Source organism: Kockiozyma suomiensis (assembly GCF_038497685.1).
Source record: "Kockiozyma suomiensis strain NRRL Y-17356 unplaced genomic scaffold V2V93scaffold_7, whole genome shotgun sequence".
NCBI classification, from domain to species: domain Eukaryota; kingdom Fungi; phylum Ascomycota; class Lipomycetes; order Lipomycetales; family Lipomycetaceae; genus Kockiozyma; species Kockiozyma suomiensis.
The window spans coordinates 527,633-550,746 of record NW_027117670.1 but is presented as its reverse complement, the minus strand read 5'-3'; the positions used below and the strand labels follow the sequence as shown (position 1 = coordinate 550,746).

The following is a 23,114-nucleotide window of genomic DNA, read 5'->3' as shown; positions in this document are numbered from 1 at the left end:
GCCTATGCATCATGATGTGTCTATGACGAATGTAGGAATACCCTTTTCTCTCTAGCAGTGCTTGTCGTCAACTGATAAAATCCGCACTTCATCTAGCCGTAATGGTACAGAGCCGGTTGTGAACCTATATCTTCACAGCAAAGAACAGCTTCTGTCTCGTCTTGACAACAGCAAGCATCTCTATTCACTGCTGTTGCTCGCTCTCTGATTTAGCACTGTAAATTCCACACTTTGGCATGCCCCCATAGCTCTACTTGATTAATATTCTCTCTTATCTTTAAAACACAGAGACAGCCCGCTGTGTTCGGAAATTCAGATCTTCCACTACTCCCTGCAGTCATCGACATAAAAAATATCTACAGGTTAGACCGCTATAGCCTGATAATGCACGAATTAATGCGCTTTTCGGCCAAACGGATCAGTTTGAAGATGATCCGCTCGAGCGAAACTGCAGTTAAGAGGGTAACCATTAGGGTTTAAATTAATTTTGGTTGCCAGGGTGATGATACTTAAACAATCAGACTAATCAGGAAGCTACAAAGCAACGCTCTCAATTGTGAGATTTTTGCTTACATGCCCATATCTTCGAATGAAAAATTCGTCTTGAATCGAGGTACATTACAAAATAATTGCCTTTACATATTACACACAGTTGCCAATCAATTTATAAATTTGCACGCGGGACAAGATCTCAGCGCGCCCACCGGACTCAGCGTCTGATTTGCACCGCCGAGCTCTGTTTCATACTTTATTTGAGCTCTCTATTGAATCAGCGACTTGCTCCTCTTTTCGTTCTTTTTCTCTATTCCAGTTTGAGCTAATGCACGACTGTTTGTTTATCTGCTGCCGTTTGATAGCTACTGAAAACAGCAAAGTTGGTTTGTGCCTACAATAACACGTCACCAGACAACAGCAACAAATTTGCTAGCAAAGCAGCATGAGCGGATCACAATCACGGATACTACGCACCGCTTCAGCACACAACAATGAGGCAGAATACGATACAACGGTAACTTGGCAGCCAAACCGATTCCTATGCTCATTATTGCCGCTCTCAGTCAGCGCATCAACGACGCCGCAGTCGCCGCGGACCCAGGCAGAGAAGACCCTTGCGTCGAAAAAAAAGGATACCATGATAGGATACAGATACCACAATGATGCGGGTATTTCACCTGATCTGCGGCCGCTGGGGCGCTTCTACGGAGCTGCGCGACGGCGGCCGCGGCACACGAACTGGGATGTCGTGCTACTTGACGATGCCGCGATGGATATGGGAGTTGGGCGACAGCAGTATTGTATTGATGGAGACAATAGCGGTAGCGTGCGCAGTGACGAAATGGTGCGAATTATGGGCGAGTATTGTCTATGGAGCCGGCGTCGGTCTGCCGTCAAGATGGAAGAGGCCAATGACGGAGGCGCACATACCGCGGTTGCGGTGACCGCGTCGTCGCCTGAGCGGGTGAGAAGAAAGGAGCAGGGCGGGGCGATGGGTGATGTTGTGGGCGAATGCCATGGACTGCTGATTGCGGAGGACTACATATGAGATGTGTTTGAACAATGTAAGAAGATATAAATGTGTATGAACAATGCAAGATATATGAATAATTGCTGACATAATACTAAGTATGGCATTGCGATGATTGGAGCGGAGCTCGAGAGAGCAATGTTAAAGAGTTCCGTGCTCACCCGAGGTTACGTAATACGAGTATAGGCTAGATGGGGCCGCGGCCGGTGATATCTGTGTGGATTCGAGCAACAGATGAGTAGATATATTCACTATATATTACAGATAAGAACCGAATAGGCTACTCTGGCAGGAAGATACAAAATGAACCGTGGCCGGTCCCAGCTCTGTCTGGATTTAAGCCCGTGAAGCGGACTCTACCCCGCTGCGCCGCGCAGTCCCCCACAGAAAACATCTCCGAGCGCTGCCTCTCTTCGTCTGCCCCTCTCCTTCCTCTTCCCCTTCCTCGCTCTCCCCTCCTCCATCTCAATGTCTGGCAACTCCCAGCCCACTTCCCGCGCGGAAGCTATTTTCCGCCAGCAAGCCTCTGGCTCGCTCGACGGCGTCCCGCACATGACCTGCGACGACTTCGTCGCTGCAATTGCTCCCCCAAAGGAGGACTACCACAAAATCGCGCGCGAGTCCTACGCTGTCCTATTCTCCGCTGCCGACCGCTCCAAGAAGGGCCTCGTTTCCCTCCAGGACTGGACCTATTTTGAGAACCTACTCCAGAAGCCCGACGCCGAATACCAAATCGCGTTCCGTCTTTTCGACACCGACGGTAACGGCGTCGTAGACTACGACGAGTTCATCAGCTACTACAACAAGAACAAGTCTGCCGACTCTTTCCCTTTTGACTGGAACGCCAAATGGGCTACTCTGTACTGCGGAAATAAAAAGAGACGCCATTCCATGACCTATGACCAGTTTGCGCAAATGCTCCGAGGACTCCAGGGCGAGCGTGTCCGCCAGGTATGCTAGCAATATTCTCCCTGTCTACTACCTCCTCAATTGAGACTTACTTGCTGACGTAATTTTTCTACCCGCCTCCAAGGCCTTCCATCATTTTGACAAAAAAGACACTGGCTTCATCGAGCCTGAGCAATTCCAGAAAATTATTGAACAGACTTCAAAGCACAAATTGTCCGACCGACTCCTCGCCTCTCTCCATACACTCTGTAACATCTCGTCCTCCTCCAAGATTTCCTACGCCAATGTTCGTGCTTTCCAAAATGTTATTCGCGAGTCAGACATGGTGGACATCATCGTCAACAGTGCCTGCGATAAAAGCCCCGACAATAAAATCACTCGTAACGATTTTGTCGATGAGGCTGCCCGCAAGACCTTGTTCTCGTTATTCACACCAATGGAAATTGACGTGCTCTTCCACTTTGCTTCTCTAGACAACACTACCGGCCGCCTTTCTCGTGAAGATTTCCGCCGTGTCCTGGACCCCTCGTGGCAAGACCCTGAAATTCTTTACAACCAGTCCAGGAGCGAGAAAATTGAAGCCGCCAAAAACGCTCTCCATGAGCCTACTGAGTTTCTCTCGCAGGTCTTTGAGTCTGCGTACCATTTCCTGCTTGGGTCCGTTGCCGGTGCCTTCGGCGCTACTATTGTCTATCCCATCGATCTCGTCAAGACGCGCATGCAGAACCAGCGCTCTTCATCAAATATTCCCGGACAAGTTCTCTATAAAAACTCAATCGATTGTTTTCGTAAGGTCGTTCAGCGAGAAGGCTTCAAGGGTCTCTACTCTGGTCTTGGCCCTCAGCTCATTGGTGTTGCTCCGGAAAAAGCAATAAAGCTAACGGTTAACGACTTTGCGCGCGGAAAATTTACCGACGCGGAAGGAAATATCTCTATTCTTGGTGAAATCCTTTCAGGCGCGTCGGCTGGTGCCTGCCAAGTCGTTTTCACCAACCCTCTCGAAATTGTCAAAATCAGACTTCAAATTCAGGGTGAGGTTAGCAAATCTATCGAAGGAGCTCCTCGTCGGTCAGCTATTTGGATTGTCCGAAATCTCGGTCTTCTTGGTTTGTACAAAGGTGCCACTGCCTGTCTCAGTCGAGACGTTCCTTTCTCAGCCATTTACTTTCCCACGTACAACCACATCAAAAGAGACTACTTTGGTGAAGGTCCTGGCAAGACTCTCGGAGTGGGTCAGCTTCTCATAGCGGGCGCGGCAGCTGGTATGCCCGCCGCGTACTTCACTACGCCGTGCGACGTCATCAAGACGCGTCTCCAGGCTGAGGCCCGAGTCGGTCAAACGCACTATCGCAACATCGCGCACTGCGCCACGACAATCATGCGCGAAGAAGGCTTCAAAGCTTTTTTCAAAGGTGGTCCCGCACGTATCTTTAGATCCTCACCACAGTTCGGTTGCACGCTGGCCATGTACGAACTGCTGCAGACCGTGCTTCCGTACCATGCCTCGGGAGCCACTGAAGCTGGTCACTCTGTTCCATCTGGAGAGCAGAGAGCAATTGATCCGAGTACTCGTAATGTCGACTTTTTGCGAAGTCGAAACGCTTTGAAGATTTTACTCGATATCGATGAAAACTTTGGCAAGCCCTCGGCTGTTGAGAAACCTACTCTACGCAGCTCATGGAGATTTATCCCTGGCTTTGCAAAGTGAATCCAGAAACGATCTCGTGTTTCGCTCATCTTTTATTAAACATTACCTTTTTATTTATTTATATTTTTTTTTCGACAGCTTGCTGTGTCTTCAAAGTAAGTTGAATTTACTCTCTCATTTTTACATTTCGTCTGCGGCTTGTTATTCTTTTCTTTGTACTTTTTTACACATCTAAAGATGATATGCTTATTAGACATGAGAGTTTTTTTTTTTTTTTGGTTTATCTTTTTCATGTTTCATATGATAAGCCACATACATACCAATATATTTCACAAATTATCTATTACCCCCTTCATAGACATGTTTTGAGAAGGTTGCTGCATCAATACGCATTTACTTTATTTTTGCAAAATATTACATTTACGCTGTCAAACGAGACTGAACAAATGCACAAAACAAAAGATGGCATGTAATAGCAATTTCTATAAAGGCAACCATTTCAAAGTTCAAACGGCAGTCGCCACCAATATCATACTCTTAAACTTTCTCTCTCTTTCTCCGCCTTAAAAAATATCCTCGACATCAGGCCATTCAAGTTTCTTTGTAGCCTTTGCATCCATAGACTTTCGTCCCATATTTTCTCTCGTCCGCCAATACTCACCATTAAACCTCCAATATTCCTCTTTCGTGATCGGATGCTTGGACTTTACAAACCAGCGGGGTTTATGAACCGATCCTTCCAATTCCCGCTGCTTTCTTCGCGCTCGCTGTTTCTCTTCTAGCCTATTTTTTTCCGTAGCAGCAAAATCGTACTGTCCGTCTTCCATCGCTCGTTGATCAGGCCGAAGACGGGTATCAGTAGGCGCAACCCACGGCCGTAAACTCTCTGGGATCGCATTCAAGGTGATTGCAAATGGAGTAAGATTAAAAGGTGCCGGCGGCCGCGGATGATTTTGCCAAACAAGAAACGGTGGATTAGGACCGCTTAGAGTCTGAGTCACGGCCGACGAGATTGCACTCTGCTTCTTTGACGTCGACGAAGATGTGTTTACGCGTTTCAGCGTGCCATCTGCTGCCGATCCTTCAACTTCCTTGCTCAATTGCACAAGCACAGATTCAGTATCACTCTGGAACTTCCTACCATAAATCTTATCATTCCATCTACCTCCAACCGACCACTGCGGTCGACCAGATTTATCGGTCACAGTGCCGAAAACCTCATATGCTCCGGATCCGTACCATCCGCGCTGTTTAAACTTCAACTTACACTCATCGCCAGTAGTATGGTTGGTAATAATCATATCGCCATAATTATCAACAACAGGAGATCCGGTGATGATTCCAACAACTGAAGAAGTAACCTTCTTCCAGGTAATCACTTCCTCGTCACCATTAACAGGTCGAATATGAAGATACCAAGTTCCAAGAGGATTGATATCAAACGAACGACCATTAAATTTCGATTTGACGGCACTCTCGCCATAGTAATCCCACCGCGCTGACTCTGCCAATGCAGCTCCAACTGGAGGATGATGTGAAACTTGCTCAACCATAAACCGGTACCCCTTATCCGGTCGGCAATACTCATATGTTTCACCAAGCAAAGGATTGAACGGCTTCGCAATTCGGTTAATTGTGGAAGAGTACTCTGAAGCAGCAAATGCAGCGACGTAGACCATACGCAAGGCAGAATCGTCGCAAAGCGCAGCCTGATCTAAAAGGTCCGTATACTCCATATCCTCAGCGACACGCTGCAATAAACTTGTACACTCGTTGAACGAGACCGGAAGAGTCATTTTAGTCATATCTTTACCAATCATGCTCTTCAAAATTCCCCACAAACTAATCTTTGGTCGGTCGTCCTCGTCAAGTCTCAGACGAGTGCGTGGCGGGTCTTGATATCCATGGAAAGATCCCGTGGTCAAGATTTCCTGCTGCTTTTTTAGCTGACTCTCCGTATATCCTTGCTCCTTGGCTTCGAGAAGCTTCAAAGTTGTATAAGACTGAACCGGCGGTGGACGTTTATCTGAAATAGAGCTTTCTTCGTTGTCGATCGCGTCAAAAAACTCATCGTCTTCATCCTCGTTCATTACAGCAGTCAAAACGGCAGCAGAGTTAGACGATCTAGTATCACCAACCCTAAGAGGCTCATGAGTTCCAAGAACTTGGCGCAGCGCCTTTCGAGCAGCTTTGCGTTCTTCAACAACGTTGTGCAGATGCCCTTCAATCTGGTCGTTCTCTTCCGCAAGCTGTCTCATGTTATCTTCCCAGATTTTTCGGAGCTCGGATTCGCGTTCAGCGAGGTGCTTGAAATACACTTCGCGATCGCTAGTTTTACGCAAAAGTTCCTCCATGAGGTTTTTCAAACTCTTTAGTGATAATTCATAGCATTCAAACGCTGCTCCTACTTTGGGATGTTCACGCACAATAGCCTCACGCTCTTCGACAACAGACGCAGCAATATCTTGGAGGATTTTAATTTCCATCTCAATAGAATGAGCGACAACCTCGACTTGTCCTTTATGTGGCTCCTCCTGTAAGGCCTGCTCCGAGTCGTCGTCATCAAAGTCTTCTTCGCCATCTATTTCACCCTCGGCATATTCATCGTCAATCTCAAAACTGCCCTGCACGCTATTCGTAGTGCTATGCGCACTTCCGGCGATAATCGGCATACTACGATCAGAGCCGTTGGGAGGCACGGCGCTCCGCGGGACATTTTGAGATGCAACGAATCGATCAGTTGACGCAGACTCAAGAGATTGCAAGTCACCTGCAATCCGCTTCTTGATGCCTAGCGAGTCTTGCATCTTTGCTTGATCTTTTGCGTGCTGGATAGCTTGTGAAAGAGCCCAAACCCATCGATTGGCTTCTGTGGGGTGGTTGGCGCGTAAATGGTAGCGCACCGAGCCTTTGCCTATAATTTCAAAGCGCTGCTTCTCGGAAGAGTCAAGACGAAGGTTAGCAATACGCATGTTTATGGAACCTCTGCAAGCAGTTCCAGTATCATCTTGATTTTTGTAGTAAGACAACACATTATTCTCAAGAACAAAAAAGCGGAGCTTGTAACCTCCTGTATAATTTGTCCATTTCTTTAGGTAGCCTTTCATGCGCGGGGCCTCGTTGGCAGATTGACTTGTAACAATCGACTGATTCTTAGAAGCAGATTTGAGCATCTTTTTAATGATATCGTCTTTAGCGAGATCAACAGGTAGCTTGCCTTTTCGATCACGTCTGAACGGATCGCCGCCGTGATCAAGAATGAACTGCACCAGCTTGATATTTTTCGCGCGCACAGAATCGTGCAGCACAGTATTTCCGGTATCTGGATCCTGGCCGTTAATATCAAGCAGCGCAGATGCACGAGGATTTGACATGAGCCGCTCCAGTGCCACGGTGTCGCCACGCTCAAAGCAGGCTTTCATTTCCGAGGCTGCTTTTTCGACAAATTGGGCCCGAGAGACCTGCATCGCCTGAGCAAGTTCCGGATAGCGGCACATTTCAACAGGTTGCTTACCGTCATTGTTTATGACGGTGTCGTTGATGTTAGGTAGAGACATTAGTAGCGAGACAACTTCTTCGCGCCCCAGCATAGTGGCAAGGTGCAAAGGAGTATTCCCATTAGCGTCACTTGCATTAACATCAACAAACGGGTTATTTGAGGAGAGTATGAATTGGATGGATGGAATCGCCGACACTTGCACAGCAGTGTGGAGCAGCGTAAGAAGCTCAGCCGGAGGGGCCGTCGAGCTATCTGAATCGGAGTCCAGCAACTTCCCAATGAATCCCAGGTCATTTGCTCGCAAAGCCTCAAGAAGTTTGTAGGTCCTAATCGATTCTTCAAGAGTTCCAGCTAAAACTCAAAGTTAGATAAGGCGATCATACATAGTTAGGGGCAAGCCAGACATAAGTCTTACAGCACGCCTCCGCAGCGCATATCGAATCGCAAATGAGACGATCAAATAGAACTCAAATATATTTTTGCAAGGGTAATTCACATACTTTTTTTGATATTAATCGAGTCTCGAGCCCTTCGAGACATGACACTGATTGAGCTTCGAGTGCGGAGCAAACTACAGACGCAAATTATCAGCCATCAAAGAATATAGAAATGGTTTACCTCCTATACGGTATCCAAAGTACAGCTATTGTTGCATGACTCCGAGGAAACAAAGTCATATGAAATTCTCGCGAAAAGATGAGATGGAAGCGCACGTAGATAGACAATACTATAGAGAAGCCGTCGACCGGGTGGAGTGATGTAATCAAGGGTCTACTTACTTTGGTTTGGGAGCTTCAGATTTCGACATTGCTTCGGAACGCAATCGGCAGGAGCCGTGGACTGCAAAAGTGCTATATCAAGAACGGAAGGCTGGATGCAGACGGATAGGACAATAGACAATGGGGATTTGAGTCGGTGTTAGTAAATGATATCCAGTCTGGTACTAGACCCTGTTCCTAGAAACGGGCTGACGTCATTCGTCTGAAATTCTGACCGTGTACACGGGCCGCGTTCAGGCCGGCATTTACGGAAGAGGTATGCCAATTTAGCGCAGTATAGAGGCTGGATCATATGTGTGAATCATTACCGCTACTGAGGAGATTTTCAGTTAGTTTATAGCAGCATATTGTATTAATATGGCCATGATACGCAAGCCGCTGAAGCAATACCGAAGCAAACCTCTATAAAGAACAGTAGGGAGCATTTGAGTCAGTGAAAAACTCGAGAAAGAATTTTTGTATTTACACTAATGGCACTTGCAAGTACTAAGGTAATCAAAAGCAGCAGGACGCTATATCTGACAGACAATGGAATATGGCGGTCTACAGCGTCCAAGTTTAAGCAGGGTAGGGGCTGTTCTTTATTCTCCCAACCTCTATATTCACTCGCGATTCACGTAATGCTGTGACGGTCATTCAAATTCACTAATCAGTATCCGCCATGTCTGAACGAAAGACAATCAACAAGTACTATCCCCCTAACTTTGACCCCTCGAAACTAGAACGTCGTAAGCGCACACCCAAAGGCAAGGATGCAGTCGTCAAACTGCAAACCGTGCGTCTCATGACGCCGTACTCGATGAAATGCACCAGTTGCGGCGAGTACATCTACAAAGGCAAAAAATTCAATGCACGGAAAGAAAACACTGGGGAAAAATATTTAGGGATTTCAATCTTGCGATTTCATATCAGATGTACGCGATGCTCGGCAGAAATTACATTCAAGACCGATCCGAAAAACTCAGACTATGTATCAGAGCGAGGCGCAGTACGAAATTTCGAACCGTGGCGAGATCCCAATAACAAAGACGAAACAGAAGAAGAAAGATTGGACAGATTAGAGCGAGAAGAAGAGGAAAATGCCATGCAGGAATTGGATGCAAAGTCAGTGGATGCAAAACGTGAAATGGAAATCGCTGACGCGCTAGACGAATTACGCACTCGTAATGCCTTGACAGAGCACGTCAACCCAGAGAAGCTGCTGGAAGTATCAAAAAAGGAGGACGACGAGGTACAAAAGGAAGCAAGACGACAACAGGACGAAGAGGACGCTGAGGCTGCACGCCAGGCCTTTGCTGAAGCGCGGAAACGAGCCGCGAGTGCAGAGCAATCAGATAGTACTGCTAAAGGGCCATCTTCCGCAGTGAAGAAAGAGCCGGTCTTTGAAACCTTAGGAAGAGGCTCGCTCATAAAGCAGAGCAGTCCCTTAGACTTATTGAAAAAGCGAAAGGGTGGTTTAAGTGCTTCCAATCTTGGAATTACCTTGAAGAAGCCAAAAGTTATACAATAGGCATTTTTTTTATTTGAAAAAAGGCGCTCCGTTTTGGTGTTTTGCATGCGTAATGAGGTTTCAGTTGCGTTATAGGCTGGAAATAAAAATATATTAATTACATTGATTCGTTAAATAATACAACAAAACTAATAAGTAGCAATCATATGTTACCATCATCTAGCCCATATAAACCCTATCAATATGTGTATTACAAATAAGGCATGAACGAATTATCCATCAATGCCAGGTGCTTAGAATTGACAGCCTGTGCAACCAAATCAATCACAGTCTGGTTAGCTGGGATAGTACCCTTGCCAGGCTGTGCCAACGACGCAGTCTTCTTCAAAATTATTTCAACATTCAACTTCACTATATCTTGAAGTTGTTGGTCCTGAGCACAAGGTCTGTGTTGGAACGCATACCATGATCTAAACGAGACATTAGTTTATACTCCACCATTGAAGGTACATTTTAAAGAACACTCACATTATCTCGTCTCTCACGAAGAGGGTCAAGTACTGCTCCAGATCAAACTCTGGCATCGTCAAACATCTTGCAAATACCATCACCGAGGGCGAAAACAACCCTTCAGTCGCAGCAGGACCCATTAAATGTTGCAAATTGGGAGTCAGTCTAAACGGTACTTGCTCACCATTAAAGAAAGCCGGAGTTTGAGTATGAGAAGGCAAAGAAGGTAGTGTCTCAGTAGCCCAGGCAGAACCAGAAGTGTGAGAAATAAGTAGCTTGTGAGGAAGTCTAGAGTTCAAGCACATCATATAAGAAATGAATGCCACTCCTGCATAAGAATACGAGAACTGCTTTCGGAAAAGCCAGAAATCGCTAAACGAGCTGAACGTTTTCATAAAATGCTAATAAATGAGGTCAGTATACCCCAAACACAAATACTTTGCTGAACAAGAAAACTCACATCGCGAACAATTGTTGCTGGTACCATAGTATTCTGAATATGGCTTAAAATATCAATCTTATCGGTCAATATATCAGTCGTACGCTAGAAAAGACCAATTAGCAAACTTGGATATTTAAATGGATGAAGTCAATAATTCATACGCCTTGTCTAGCTTCAGTGGCTTGTCTAAGCTTCTGAATGGTGTACACCAGCGGCTCATCTTTCTGGCGACCAGTACGATGGCAGTAGTCTTCATAAATACTCTGAAGTGAACTAAAATCAGGACTGTCTTGAACCAGTCGAAAGTGCGGTGAAAGCGGAATTGCGGGCGCAACGAAAAACTGAAGATTTCTGCGACGGCTTTCATTGCGGCGCACGAGATTACTTGAATCATGTCAGTACTTATCAAATAACTTTAGCAACCATTGCAGCATACCTGTTGAGAATACGCAGTAGCTGCGAGATTCTCTCCTCTCGACGGCAGTGTCTAGCTGCAGGATACTGAATGGTAAACGGATATGTTCGAGTATCAGATCCACGTATCGTAATCCTACGATAGCATAGACCTTGAACTCTAACAATGTCGACCTTGGATAGAAATCTTTCAATCTTAACAAAATGGGCATTCGAGTCTTTGTGCTATAGTGCAAAAGAATGTCAGCGCCCGAGATCTGTCTAGACTTCAAAAAGAGGCAACTTACCAATAAGTATTGGCCAGGAACATCAATCTCGTCAAACTTTTGATAATGAAACTCGCTAAGATGAGCACTCAAAGCCTCCAGATTCTGTCTTTCAGACATCTGGCGACGGTCAAGTTTCTCTTCAAATCGATCTCTCCACATACGCAGTTTCTTCAAGTAAGTTTGGATATTCGGAACTTCATGAACAAAATCAGCTTCAAACGCAGCCTGGAACCGTTGTTAGTGCTTGAAATTTACGTTTTACTGGCACGATAATAAACTCACTTTCAGATACTTTGGCAGAATGCTTTCTGCAAATTTAGATATGTTAACCTCGGCAGCGGGGGGCAATCTACTATCATCACTAGGAGCAGGCAAACGACCCATGTACTGCACAAACAGTTAGAAACCAGATTCAATATAACCTAAATAATGCAAACCAACATACCTGAACGCCATCGCTCAACAAAGCGACAACTAATCGGTAAGCATCTTCATCTTCAGTGCACTTGAATCGTTGGTAAATCTGGTCAACAAATGTTTCCATAGAAAGAGACAACAACGGATAAGCAGTCTTTAGAATTCCAAGAATCTCATCGACATATTCCCATGGTTGCAGTGGGGCGACAGGATGCGGCACAGCTTGAGCTAATGCCGGTGATCCGCCAGCAGGAACAGGCGTTCCAGCCGGCTGACCAGGACGATTTGCAAAATGAGCAGCGATGGCATTAGCGGGTGTACCAGGAGCAATCTGAGGGCTACCAGCTGCGGCAACAGCATCTCCCGTAGTATGCTGAACCAGCGGCGATCCAGGAATCGACGCCTGCTGGATCGAAGGCGAGTTTCGCATAGCGGTTGCACCGGGTGTAGCGGCTCTCAAAGCGGTCTGTCTGGATGCTTCGCGTTGCGAAGCCTGCATAGCTTGACGTTGGAGAACAGTGTAATCCTCTTTCGTGGTTCGCAGAGAAAAGTGGAGAGCCTATTAGCTTTGTAAGTAAACCAAAATATTTAAGGAATGTTGGAGAAGAAAATTAAGATTTACCTGGGGATAGCTCTTCGCAATTCTGATCAAGATCTTGCGAACCAATCGAGCCTCTTTGTGAGACAGAGAAGTCAAGAGCTGAGGAATAAATGTTATCCAATACCATACTGGAACATCACCAGTGAAATTGTCAAACGCCTGCGAAAGGACCTGAGAACTGTCGTCCAAACTGATGAGCCATAAAATGCGTCCCAAGAAACGGCGGACCTTGCCATTGCGATAAAGTGCGGCAGCCTGCATATAGCAACTGATTGCATGCGCGGCATTGCTCATGTTGTTGGTAGCCTTGAATCTGCAGTCATGGAAATAAGCCCATTCAGCCCACGAACGGGACAAGCCGAAATCGATCTGGACTGCATTTGAGAAAGTCTGATTTGAATCCTCCCATCGTTCAAGCTTGGCAAAAAACATAGCCTTCAAAGTGAAAAACTCGGCTTTCTGCTCAGAGGTGAAGTAAATCAGGTTTGTATTACTGATTACATCAAGACCGGTTCGCAATTCATTAGGATTTTGATAATGACACTTTGCTTGCTCACGCAACTTGAGGAATGCCTCTTGAATCTCAATGTTGGGTAGAGAGTAAATCTTGGTCAGCTGACCGATACATACATCGGCCATTCCATGTTTGCGAGCAACGTGAGCAAAGCGATTGATAATCCAAGCAATCTCGTGATATCCACGATACGAAGTCGAATTGGTGGCTGAATTATTGCCATACTGTGACTGAATCTGCGGAACAAGCGGAATATAGTACTTGTTGATCACCGAAAATACATGCTGTCGCCAGGCAACTAGATCACCCCAAACATTAATGTCATCCCAGGGATTCGGCAGACGCTCACGCCATGCTTGCAAAATAACCTTCATCTCCTGTGCCTTGGTCTCGACGTTGCTAACATCCGTCGTAGCAAGGTTCTTATAGAGCTGCGATGCCTCAAGCAATTCAACAAACTGCTGAAACGCTTGAAGAAGAGGAATATGAGCATTTGTAAGCATTTTAGGAAGCGAGCTCCATTTGCGCAGTGTAAGTTGGATACCTTCGTCGCAGCACTTGGAAAGCTCAGCAGTAGATGCATCGGCCTTTTGCGAGAACTTTTGCAAGTACATGAATGCTTCAAAGATGTATCGACGAGGGGTAGGTACATCCATAATACTCTTGATCGACTGCTCCAAAGGTTCTTTCTCTGCTGTCCAATCTGCCAAACGCCAAGCACATTCGAGTAAAAGATCAGTAAACCCTTCGTGCTTAGCCAATTCAGACAAAATGTCCCACTGCTGAAGCTTCTCCGCTGATAATATCCAATGATCTTCCCAAAGTATGTACTCAGACTCCGAGTAAGGTAGAGCCCCACTGCGAGCTTTTATCTGTGCTGTTTCATACATTTGCTGTGCTTGGTTCCAAAGTCCTAGCTGCTCGTAAGAAATCGCCGTGTTCGTCTCCACATACTGGCATCGTCTCCGCCATTGCCCGTAAAAAATATCATCTTCCTGCAAAGCCGCATACATCTCCACCAAAGCATCCAAATTACTCTCCCTGACTGATTGACTATCTGTCTGTGGATGAAGTTCCGCCTCTTCAAGTAGCTGCATAGAGGTATACCAAGCATTGTAAGTCTTGCCCAAGTATTTGACCAAGTGAGGCGGCAGCTGGATAGGAGGATCAGTCTTGGCCATTCCCTCCAAAAAGACTTGAATAGTATTCGGAGTTTTATCCATCTGTCTAGTGTGGAAGTCCTTGCTCAACAAAGTAATAAAGTTGCGGGACACATCCTGCCGATCTCGAGCGCCAACTGTCGACCACGCAACAGGAAAAAACGCCACCCACGCTTTGCGAACCGCGTCAGAGTCATAATAGAACAGCTCCATAAGAGGATCGAAGAAATCTTTGCAGGTTATAGCCGAGCTCTGAGTTATGAAGTCACGCTGACGTTCCAAATACTTTTCAAATGGCTCAGTAATGATATGCTCAGTCCGACGTTCGATTGTGCTCGTCAATGAATGGAAAGAAGGTAATATAAAGTCCTTGTCCCCCAAGACGATCTTTGTTTCAGGCTGAATAGAGCCGAATAGCAGTTGAGTTGCCTGGTTGATCCACAACGTGTCGTTCAGGCTATCCCAGTTCTGATCTTTGATCACGTACATAAACCTCTTCCAAAGCGATTTGTCCAAACTATCGCCAAATATCTTCATTAGCCGCTGCCGAATATCAACATTGCCAATCCGAGTTCCAACCAAGAATGCATGCTCCAGACGAACTGTAAGTTCGGTTCTTATAAGTGATGGAGTCTCATAAATATCAACAACAAGTCGATAAAATTTCTCTGTCAAGGAAGCATCACCACGATTTTCATAAACCATCATCTTTGTCAAAATTCCAGTCTTCTCTTTCAACAAAGGATATAGCTCAGTATTGCTAAATATCCATCCACGAACAATTTCTAGTATTTTCACACAGAGACCAATGTTAGTTGACCGATCAACAAGCTGACCCAAGACACTCAGAAAAACACGTCGTTGATCCTCCAAGTGTGAAATGCGATCTGCGCCAATCTGCAAAATCTTTTCAAGCATACTGACAACTTTCTTTGGCTCAATTTCGGTGCCATTGGCCTGTGCGTCGGCACCACCATTCGCACCAGCGGTTGATGTCGCTGCTGCACCAGCTGCACCTACTTGTTGACCTGCAGCATGAGCGACACCGTTAGAGCCAGCCGCAGTCGCAGCAGTTCCGCTAACTTGCGGTATGCCAGGTTGCAACTGCTGAGCATTCGCCATAATATGATCTTTACAAAGCTTACCGAAAGCTCTCATGAGAGCAGGTAAGAGTGGATCGACAGCCAATGGGCGGTACTCACACAGTGTACCCGCCAGCAAAACACTCGATACAAGGGCCTGTCCATTTGTAAAATTCTCTTGAATGACGCTACTGATAACGGCAATGAAGCTCAATGCCTGTTCCTGTCCAGACGCATCATTCGCGCTTGAATTGACGGCACGCAAAATTCTAGCTAAAACTGGCTGAAGACATTCCTGAACCTCTTCGATATCCGAGTGAATAGACTTATTCAACAGCTTTTCCAGCTGCTCCAGATTTGCCGATATCCACTCATCCGCCTTCTGGTCCAAAGTGACGCGGATGACTTGCAGTGCATTGATATACGATACCAACGTTGCGCTCGATAATGAATTCTGCGCCAAACTACGCTCAAAGAACGTGAGCTTAACATTAACTTCAGACCAAAGTTCAGGACCCAAAAATTGATGAAGAATATCGATAATTCGCCTCGCGAGCGGATTTTCAGTCGCCTTTTGTGGTGAGATACACGCAAATCTGATGAGATAGGTGATGGTGGCTTCGCGCATTAAAAAGGGAACATTGATCTCGGTCGCACCTTTAGCCTCACTAGCTGGAACCGGTGACTGTGTGGCTTGTCCTTCGCCAGAAGTCGTCATTGAAGACGTCAAAGCAGCCGGAGACCCCTGCTGCATCTCATCAAACCGACGCTTACGCGACTCGGGAGACAATGGAGTCGGACTAGCGCCGCCCGTCGAAACAGCATCATTACTTTCTTCAGATAACGCGATTCGACCAATACGAATTTTCTCCCACTTAAGAATTAGCTCCGCCAAATCCACAGACAAAATCTGATTTTCTGACGGCGAATTTGCCATGAATCCCAATTTGGGCATTGCGCCAACAATCATACTAAAGAAATGATCACGAGACTCATAAAACAAATCTGGATGACGAATTATAAACTGATAGACATTGATAACCTGTGCAACATTATGTCCATCTTCAGATAAAACACGTCTAGCGTACTTTGACCATAGCGGAAACCGGCTTTCCGAGCCGAATCGCTTGGGAAGCACAGACGCCAGCAGATCAAGCGCCTGCCTGACTAGTACACGCGCGTCACTATGATGCGCCTTTAATAATTGCACGTAAATCTGCAGCGCAATTTTAAGCGGAGTATCGTACGCAACGATGAAGTAGGCAATAAGAACCGATGCCGCCTGTTTACTGATAACGTCTTCAAGCTTGATGTAGTTCCATCCTACCTTAATAATATCTTTGCGGATGTCAGTCACAGACGTTGGCGCATGATGAAGGAGAATAGCAGACATTTGCAACAGCTGAATTCGATACTGATCCCGATACTCTGAGCTGTCCTCGGTAAGATCGCTAAGAGCTGGCTTCCAGATCTTTGTATGCACAGCCTCAATCCATGATTTCTCCAAGAATTGACTGAGATCACTTGTTCGGTGGACTTCCATCATCAAAGTTGAGTTGATAATGTACTGGAAAATAAAGCATCTTGTCGCAGTAGATATTCCCGGTTGCGTAAAATACTCGATTGACTTTGTTAGGTAAGAATGCCTTTTTTCGGTCGAATGTGACCGCACGATGTTGTTGAAGATGTAGTCATAAACATCTAGAGTGCCGTCAATACTCTTGACCGAAATAGCATCGACGACCTTGAAGATAAGATCCATATCATTCTCATCTCTCTTGCTGTACAAAAGACACAAATCTAACAACTCCTCAAGCGCCTGCTTCACTCCTAAATGCACAGGCGAAGCCAACTGCTGCGACCGCGCGAATACGCGCAACCAGTTGGCGTTCTGCAACAACAACACAAGCTGCTCTTTCTGAGTCGCAATCCAATCCTCTCTGCGTCTTGCAACTGCGCCAAAGACGTAAATCATATTAACAACTGCTCCGCACTTGTCTTCATGATTGGTAATATCAAGCGCACGCGAAATCAAACTTGGCAATCGAGCAACAAGTAGTTCGCGCAACTCGGTACTCTTTTCATCGTTTACCAAATGCACAAATATCTTTCCGAAGCGCCGATCAGCGAGCTTGGGTGCAAAGTACTCCATTGTCTCCTTGGGATATCGTCCCGTAAACTTGACAAGCGCAGGTCTGAATGGACTGTCGTGATATCTGCGAAGATGTTCTTCCAAATAAATGACTGTAGTCACTAGTCCTTCCATGAATCGACTAGCTTCAGGCGGCAAAAGATGGTAGATATTCATAATTGCGGCAATGATCTTTATGTTATGCTGACTCATAAGCTGCTTGCCTGAAGACTGATACAAGTTCATAGGCTCCGCCCAGGCTTTGAGATGATCAAGTAGCTTTGTACCAATTTCAATTTTGAAGTAGTTAGTCAAGAGCTCGAGTAAAATAGCAAGTCCATCAAGACCAGCAAGTGTAAGTCGTCTGTGATCCGACAGATTCATAAGAATAGGCCGTAGGCCATTCTGCAATAAATCCTTTGGTAACTTGTGATTCTGCGACAACACAGCCTTGAGTCCCTCACTCGCAGCGCCAACAACTTTCTTGGAGCGAGAATACAAAGTCTTGAAAAAGACAGCAATGATCTTGGCGCGCGTCTGCGCTTGCTGTCCCGGATGACTCTGGAAAAACTCGGGGCTCATCATGGCAATCGTGAGTAATCGGATGCACACAATCCGCAACTGCACAAGCTGCTCATTGACGCCGTATTCCATTGCGCGCTGCGGATGCGGTGCTGCAAGTAGCGCGTCATCATCAGCATCAGCTAACGCAAGGGCCTCCATAAGCAACCGCAACAATTCATCACCAAACTGTATAAACGAGTTCTCGAGTCCAAGACAGAACGTCATGGCATCGATATTTCCAATCTGCATAGGAAACGGTAGCGCGCGTAACGGCTTTCCGTAAATCGAAACTAGTAAACTGTTTTTGACTGACGATAAGAGCTCGTGAAGCGGCACCTGTGTTAAGGTCGACAAAAGCCGCAGCGAGTCTTGCACGGTCTCGCGCACAATTTGATGAGAGTTCGACACTTCATAAAACAACGTGCCAAGCACTTGATGAAACATTCTGGTCGACAGTTCCTCGCGACTCATGTTTTGATTGCATACCGTTAAAATATGCTTAATCAGCTCTTTTGCATCTTCTTGAGCAAGACTAGGCAGCTCTGGCGAAATATCCTTCAAGACAAACAGCAATGCTCTCAATATATCTGACTGCCGTTTCATGACCCATTCCCGATTAAGCTCAAACTCAGTCAATAAAACTTTGAGTCCCAAGCATCCACCAGCCTTATTGTACCATGGCTCTTCAAAGCACGAATGGCAAAATACAGCGGCAAGATATTTGAAAACAGGGAATTTTTGCGCGGCCTCAGCGTCGCCAAAGATGTCGATACAGCACCGATAAATCACACGAATAGCTTCTTTTGCGGCTTCGCGAACAGGGACTTTATAGGATCCCAAGGCGTCTGAAATGGCTTGATACATAAGTCTAAAATCAAGACACTGAGGATCTTCATGGTCGGTAACTTGAAACGGTCGCTTATCGCGCTTTACTTCCAAGATAACTTTTCCAATCTCAAGCATCACGACATGTTCGCACAAATCAGCAATAAGTTTTGCAGCGTCCTCACGCACAGTTGTGATGGCGGCCGCATCAAATACATAGGTCAAAATCTTGAGAAACATCTCATTTTGCGTATGCAATTTTTTAGTAGATTTTGGCGTGCTGGATAGTGTGAATTTCGGATCCGGCGGGATCATACCCGTTCTGATGGCATTAGCACATTCCTGCAAGATTTCGCCCGTATCCGGTTCTAAGTTCGCCTTGGAAATAAATAGCCTGGTAGTAGTCTCTAGCAACCTGAACGCCTCAACTCGGTAATGCATAGTGGCTCGATAATCAACAATAGCGTGGAAGACAGCATCAAGACCAGTCGAGATAGGAAATGAGCGCCGTCCGCTCAGACCGTTGATCTCAATCATGACAACAGGATCATCTGCCTGCATATTGTCATTCTTGAGATTCTTAGGCGGCTCAAGAAATCTACGATTTCGACCACCCAACTTTCCGAGAATTCGGAGAGTCGTGTGACTCGGCTGATGCGGATACGGTAATGGTTTCAAATGCGTCCATAAAGCTTCCATGACCTCGTCAATCACCGGCTCGATGATATTATCAAAGTAATCCGGCGTCAGATTGTCAACGCAAAGTTCAAGCGTACGAAGACCCTGACTAACTAGATCCTGCGATCCAGTAAACGAGATCACAAGCGGTCGCATAAGGTACTTTAAATGCGGCACAAGAACACTAAGCCGAACCGGAACTGTCAAACAAAGCTCGACATATAAATCACGTTCCTGAGGCTTTCGCGCTGTCAGCAAAAGACGGTTAAGAGACTCTAAAAGAACTTGCAGAAGGGGTAGAAATTCTTTATACAAAAGCTCAAACCGACCGCCGCCAATACTCCGGAAGAAAGTTCTTAAAAGCAAATAATAATTCAAAGGATCTTCAGCAGTAGTCGCCAACGACATTGATCGCAAAATCAGATTCCGTAAGTGAGGCTGAAATACTTCCTCATTCGTAGTAGAGAATAGGTTGACAGCCATAAAAGACAGCTTAAACAATCTAATCAACAAATTGGCACGCAATGGATCACCTTTTCCGATATCTGGCAAGCGGTCCATCAAAAAATTTAACAGAATTCCGGCAAAATTGGCAGAAGTAGGCTCACTAGCCAGAAAAAACTGCGGAATATGCAAAAGCGACGTATTTTTCATCATGGCATCAAACAAATATGGCAACTCAGACTCTAAAACTTCGTGAAATGCAGCGGGATCAATATGGATAAACACAGTGGCAAACGTTTCCAGAAGCTCTTTTTCTTCTTTCGAGCTCGTAATTGGGATATTTGGACCAATAGAGTCATAACTTCCCACTCGATGCGTGTCAATAACTGCTTTATCGCGCACAGTGGCATAAAACGAAAATCCAGCAGCGCCGTCACGGAAAAGTTTTCGAAAGATAGCCACTTGTTCAAAATTAAAACCTCGAGCTGTCTCGTTCCACTGTGCGGGGTTAATGTTGCTGATATCGGGAGTCGGCGGTGGATTGCATGTTTTCAAGCCAAACATGATTGTCTTGAGACCATTCAACAAATTCTTGAATAGATATCGTCCGTCTATATTCACGTTAGCCACTATTACTACCAGGTTTCAATCTGATTTACGTGAAAACTATACCTCTCATGCCATCCGCAACGTTATCCGCATGAAGTTTTATAGGAAACGCATTCAGAATATCAACATGATCGAGATCTTCTTTCTGATCGCTCGCTTCCTCTTCTTTCTCGTCGGGAAATTCAAATGGCTTTCCTTTCTCTTCCTCGCGAGTAATCATGGCAATCGGATCAACCGGTCTCTTATCCACTTTTTCGGAGCTATGAAGAAGGGCATTCGTATGATTTCGATTCAAAGCAGCAAATTTCTCGGCAAACGCATTCAATATGAAAATAATTAATTGTCGACCTTTGCCCTTAAAGTCAGCTCTTCCACTCAAATAAAGACGAAAAACTCATATACACACCATCAGCCTTATTAGACAACTTCATAATTCTCTCAACGAGATTCAACAATAGCTTCGCGCTCATAGTCTGGAAACTAGCAGCTAAAGTATTATCTTGTAAATTTCGCGAGTAAACTTCAACAGTCATCCAAATGTGTGCGGGACTCAATTCAGCACGAACATGATGTAGTAAATCAGCAACCATGCTATACGCCAGAGGGCTGTTTTGCAAAAAGAAAACAAAATAAGCAAATCTATTAACGTAAAAAAATGGAAGAAGACATACCGCAAAGTTTCATGGACGGTCAAACCATCGCCGATCAGCACCTTTTCGTTCAGAAGCAAGTCCACCTTTGGGATGAAAATCACTCGGAAATCGGTCGATAGGATATGTCTAGTCGCAACCAACAATTCCTAAATTAACCACCGTTTATTAGCTCGTGCTAATTATCATCACCACAAGAAAAAAAATATTGTGCCAAACGACATACCTTTCGCGAGGCGGATAATTCTCTAGGACAATCTTTCAATAACCGAACCACGAAATCCGGAATCAAATGATTATATTTCTTCAAAGCCGGCGCGAATCCTCTCAAAACATATGCCAAAAACGACATTGTCTAAAAATTTTAATTATTAGCCTACTTACTTTCTCCTGCGTCGAGTAACAATTGAACAAAAAAAAATGTCTCACTTTGACTTGCGCAGTAATGAATTCGCCAAAGGCGGTCCGATTCTTGATGGCAGAGGAGACTGAGGTATAAATCTCCCCGCGCGAAGCAGCAGCTGTGTGCGCCTCTGCCTGAGGCGCCGCCTGCAATGACAGCATCTATACTGCAAATCAGCACTCTATGCTCTCCCTCCCTTTGCATCAACACAAAAATACAAACCTCCACAATCAGCGGGACAAAAACCGGTAAGTTATCATTTACAGATTGCTTATGAGTGGAAAACAATAAGACCACGATAATCGGACATTCGGTAAGTACGCGGAAACTGAATAAACTTTTGGGCAATGTTTTAGCTGGTTGTGAGTCGCCTCCTATTTCAGTTGACATAGAAGGGGACATTGGACGCGGCGACTGAAACGAAGAGAAATTACCAGGCTAGAAACACACATCATCAGCTTTTCTCTTTTCTTAGAAAAAGGAAAGAGCTTACCGTTGATACATTTGCAAGACTAGTTGATGCTTGCGACCCGTGGGTATCGAACGTCTCCTTCACAACACCCGGCATATTCTTATACATCTCCACCACTAAATCCAGAAACGGCTGTACTTGGTCGTCAAGCGCGGTCTTAAAACTTCGATGTAAGATCGTGATGATTTTCATGCAGAGTACTCCATTCTCTTCATTTTCAATACGTAAAAGCGACATGAGGAGGTGCATTATTTGTATCGCGTAGGGCTTGAATGACTCGCTCATCTGCAGACGGTGTATAATTTCCAATAAGCAGTTCCGTAATTTCTAATTTTTTTTGCATTCCTGTCAGATCCCTTCACATGTTCGACACTTGTGATGAAAATGAAAAATACATACCTGCTCAGGCGACACAGTCAAAAAACTAGGCGGGAGCGTTTCGAGATTCGAAATCAAAGCCGGCAAAACGCGACTAAGGAATTTAGGATATTCTTGCGCATTTTGAAATGTTTCCAGCGAATCCCGTAGTTCGACAGCAGTCGCAAATTTCGTTTTTGCATCTGCCAATTAAAGAAAGGGTTTGCGTTAATTTCGTTTCATGGGCTATCTGGAAAGAAAAGAGTCGATTGGAAAAATACATACCTAGACTGGCATCAAGCAGACGCTGAGCGAAATGGTCAGCAGTATTGACCATCGTGATCCGTCACTCTTATATAGATATCAATCAAATAATACAAGGTATATAACAAGATCTGTGATGTCGCCAAGCGAAAAAGAGATCTTGAAGCGTTGTTGCGAACGCGCCCTTGCTTCACGTACACACACAAGATTCTGTATTTAAAAGGTAAAAAAATTCAATAAGGCAAGGCAATCAAATTCTCTGTCATATATTGTAAAATCCCAAAATATACGAGCATCCAAATCAAAATGAAAAAAAGGACTCGCGCGTGTGCCGCTATAGTTCGAATATCAGACAAGTCAACACGATGCTCAATTCCAGCCCTGGCTGGGTATCCAAAATTTAGGAATTGGCAGCGCGGGGAGTCGCGCTCACCAAATCTGCTGACAATTGTATTATGTAATATAACTCTACTTCAATCCCTTTAAGGTTTAATCACC

The 23,114-nt window shown here is 45.3% G+C and overlaps 5 protein-coding genes across 5 annotated transcripts; 3 read left to right on the top strand and 2 right to left on the bottom strand.

The window, feature by feature from the left end:
* Window positions 1–937: 937 nt before the first annotated feature.
* On the top strand, window positions 938–1,543 carry V2V93DRAFT_359009 (uncharacterized protein; the record flags this gene model as incomplete). Its single annotated transcript, XM_066908077.1, has 1 exon — window positions 938–1,543. The coding sequence occupies one exon, from the start codon at window positions 938–940 to the stop codon at window positions 1,541–1,543; it is 606 nt and encodes a 201-aa protein (XP_066765781.1).
* Window positions 1,544–1,801: 258 nt separating this feature from the next.
* V2V93DRAFT_246426 (mitochondrial carrier domain-containing protein) lies at window positions 1,802–4,233 on the top strand. The gene is made up of 2 exons (XM_066907107.1): window positions 1,802–2,476; window positions 2,559–4,233. The coding sequence occupies exons 1-2, from the start codon at window positions 1,994–1,996 to the stop codon at window positions 4,140–4,142; spliced, it is 2,067 nt and encodes a 688-aa protein (XP_066765780.1). The 5' UTR covers window positions 1,802–1,993; the 3' UTR covers window positions 4,143–4,233.
* Window positions 4,234–4,255: 22 nt separating this feature from the next.
* On the bottom strand, window positions 4,256–8,494 carry V2V93DRAFT_369979 (Oxysterol-binding protein-domain-containing protein). The gene is made up of 3 exons (XM_066910152.1): window positions 8,361–8,494; window positions 8,082–8,152; window positions 4,256–7,932 (listed from the first exon to the last, which is right to left on the bottom strand). The coding sequence occupies exons 1-3, from the start codon at window positions 8,387–8,389 to the stop codon at window positions 4,646–4,648; spliced, it is 3,387 nt and encodes a 1,128-aa protein (XP_066765779.1). The 5' UTR covers window positions 8,390–8,494; the 3' UTR covers window positions 4,256–4,645.
* Window positions 8,495–8,617: 123 nt separating this feature from the next.
* V2V93DRAFT_369977 (CWC16 protein) lies at window positions 8,618–9,995 on the top strand. Its single transcript, XM_066910151.1, has one exon. It carries the CDS (start codon window positions 9,022–9,024, stop codon window positions 9,868–9,870), a length of 849 nt encoding a protein of 282 aa, XP_066765778.1. The 5' UTR covers window positions 8,618–9,021; the 3' UTR covers window positions 9,871–9,995.
* Window positions 9,966–22,769, bottom strand: V2V93DRAFT_246342 (uncharacterized protein). The gene is made up of 18 exons (XM_066907105.1): window positions 22,638–22,769; window positions 22,395–22,555; window positions 22,017–22,322; window positions 21,746–21,961; window positions 21,550–21,684; window positions 21,347–21,475; window positions 21,142–21,269; window positions 20,877–21,076; window positions 20,534–20,818; window positions 12,485–20,472; window positions 11,891–12,421; window positions 11,728–11,832; window positions 11,464–11,670; window positions 11,199–11,401; window positions 10,924–11,146; window positions 10,781–10,864; window positions 10,339–10,721; window positions 9,966–10,280 (listed from the first exon to the last, which is right to left on the bottom strand). Exons 1-18 carry the CDS (start codon window positions 22,687–22,689, stop codon window positions 10,061–10,063), a joined length of 11,556 nt encoding a protein of 3,851 aa, XP_066765777.1. The 5' UTR covers window positions 22,690–22,769; the 3' UTR covers window positions 9,966–10,060.
* Window positions 22,770–23,114: the final 345 nt, after the last annotated feature.

What these genes read in the sequence shown, in the direction of transcription:
- V2V93DRAFT_246426 (XM_066907107.1), top strand. Translation starts at nt 1,994, where the DNA reads ATGTCTGGCAACTCCCAGCCCACTTCCCGCGCGGAAGCTATTTTCCGC. An exon ending in AGGGCGAGCGTGTCCGCCAG is followed by an intron (nt 2,477 to 2,558) that starts GTATGCTAGCAA and finishes CCCGCCTCCAAG; the next exon opens with GCCTTCCATCATTTTGACAA.
- V2V93DRAFT_369979 (XM_066910152.1), bottom strand. Translation starts at nt 8,389, where the DNA reads ATGTCGAAATCTGAAGCTCCCAAACCAAA. An exon ending in TCTGAAGCTCCCAAACCAAA is followed by an intron (nt 8,153 to 8,360) that starts GTAAGTAGACCC and finishes TTGCGTCTGTAG; the next exon opens with TTTGCTCCGCACTCGAAGCT. An exon ending in CTCGATTAATATCAAAAAAA is followed by an intron (nt 7,933 to 8,081) that starts GTATGTGAATTA and finishes TTTGAGTTTTAG; the next exon opens with CTGGAACTCTTGAAGAATCG.
- V2V93DRAFT_369977 (XM_066910151.1), top strand. Translation starts at nt 9,022, where the DNA reads ATGTCTGAACGAAAGACAATCAACAAGTACTATCCCCCTAACTTTGAC.
- V2V93DRAFT_246342 (XM_066907105.1), bottom strand. Translation starts at nt 22,689, where the DNA reads ATGGTCAATACTGCTGACCATTTCGCTCAGCGTCTGCTTGATGCCAGT. An exon ending in TGACTGTGTCGCCTGAGCAG is followed by an intron (nt 22,323 to 22,394) that starts GTATGTATTTTT and finishes AAAAAAAATTAG; the next exon opens with AAATTACGGAACTGCTTATT. An exon ending in TTGTCCCGCTGATTGTGGAG is followed by an intron (nt 21,685 to 21,745) that starts GTTTGTATTTTT and finishes TTTGCAGTATAG; the next exon opens with ATGCTGTCATTGCAGGCGGC.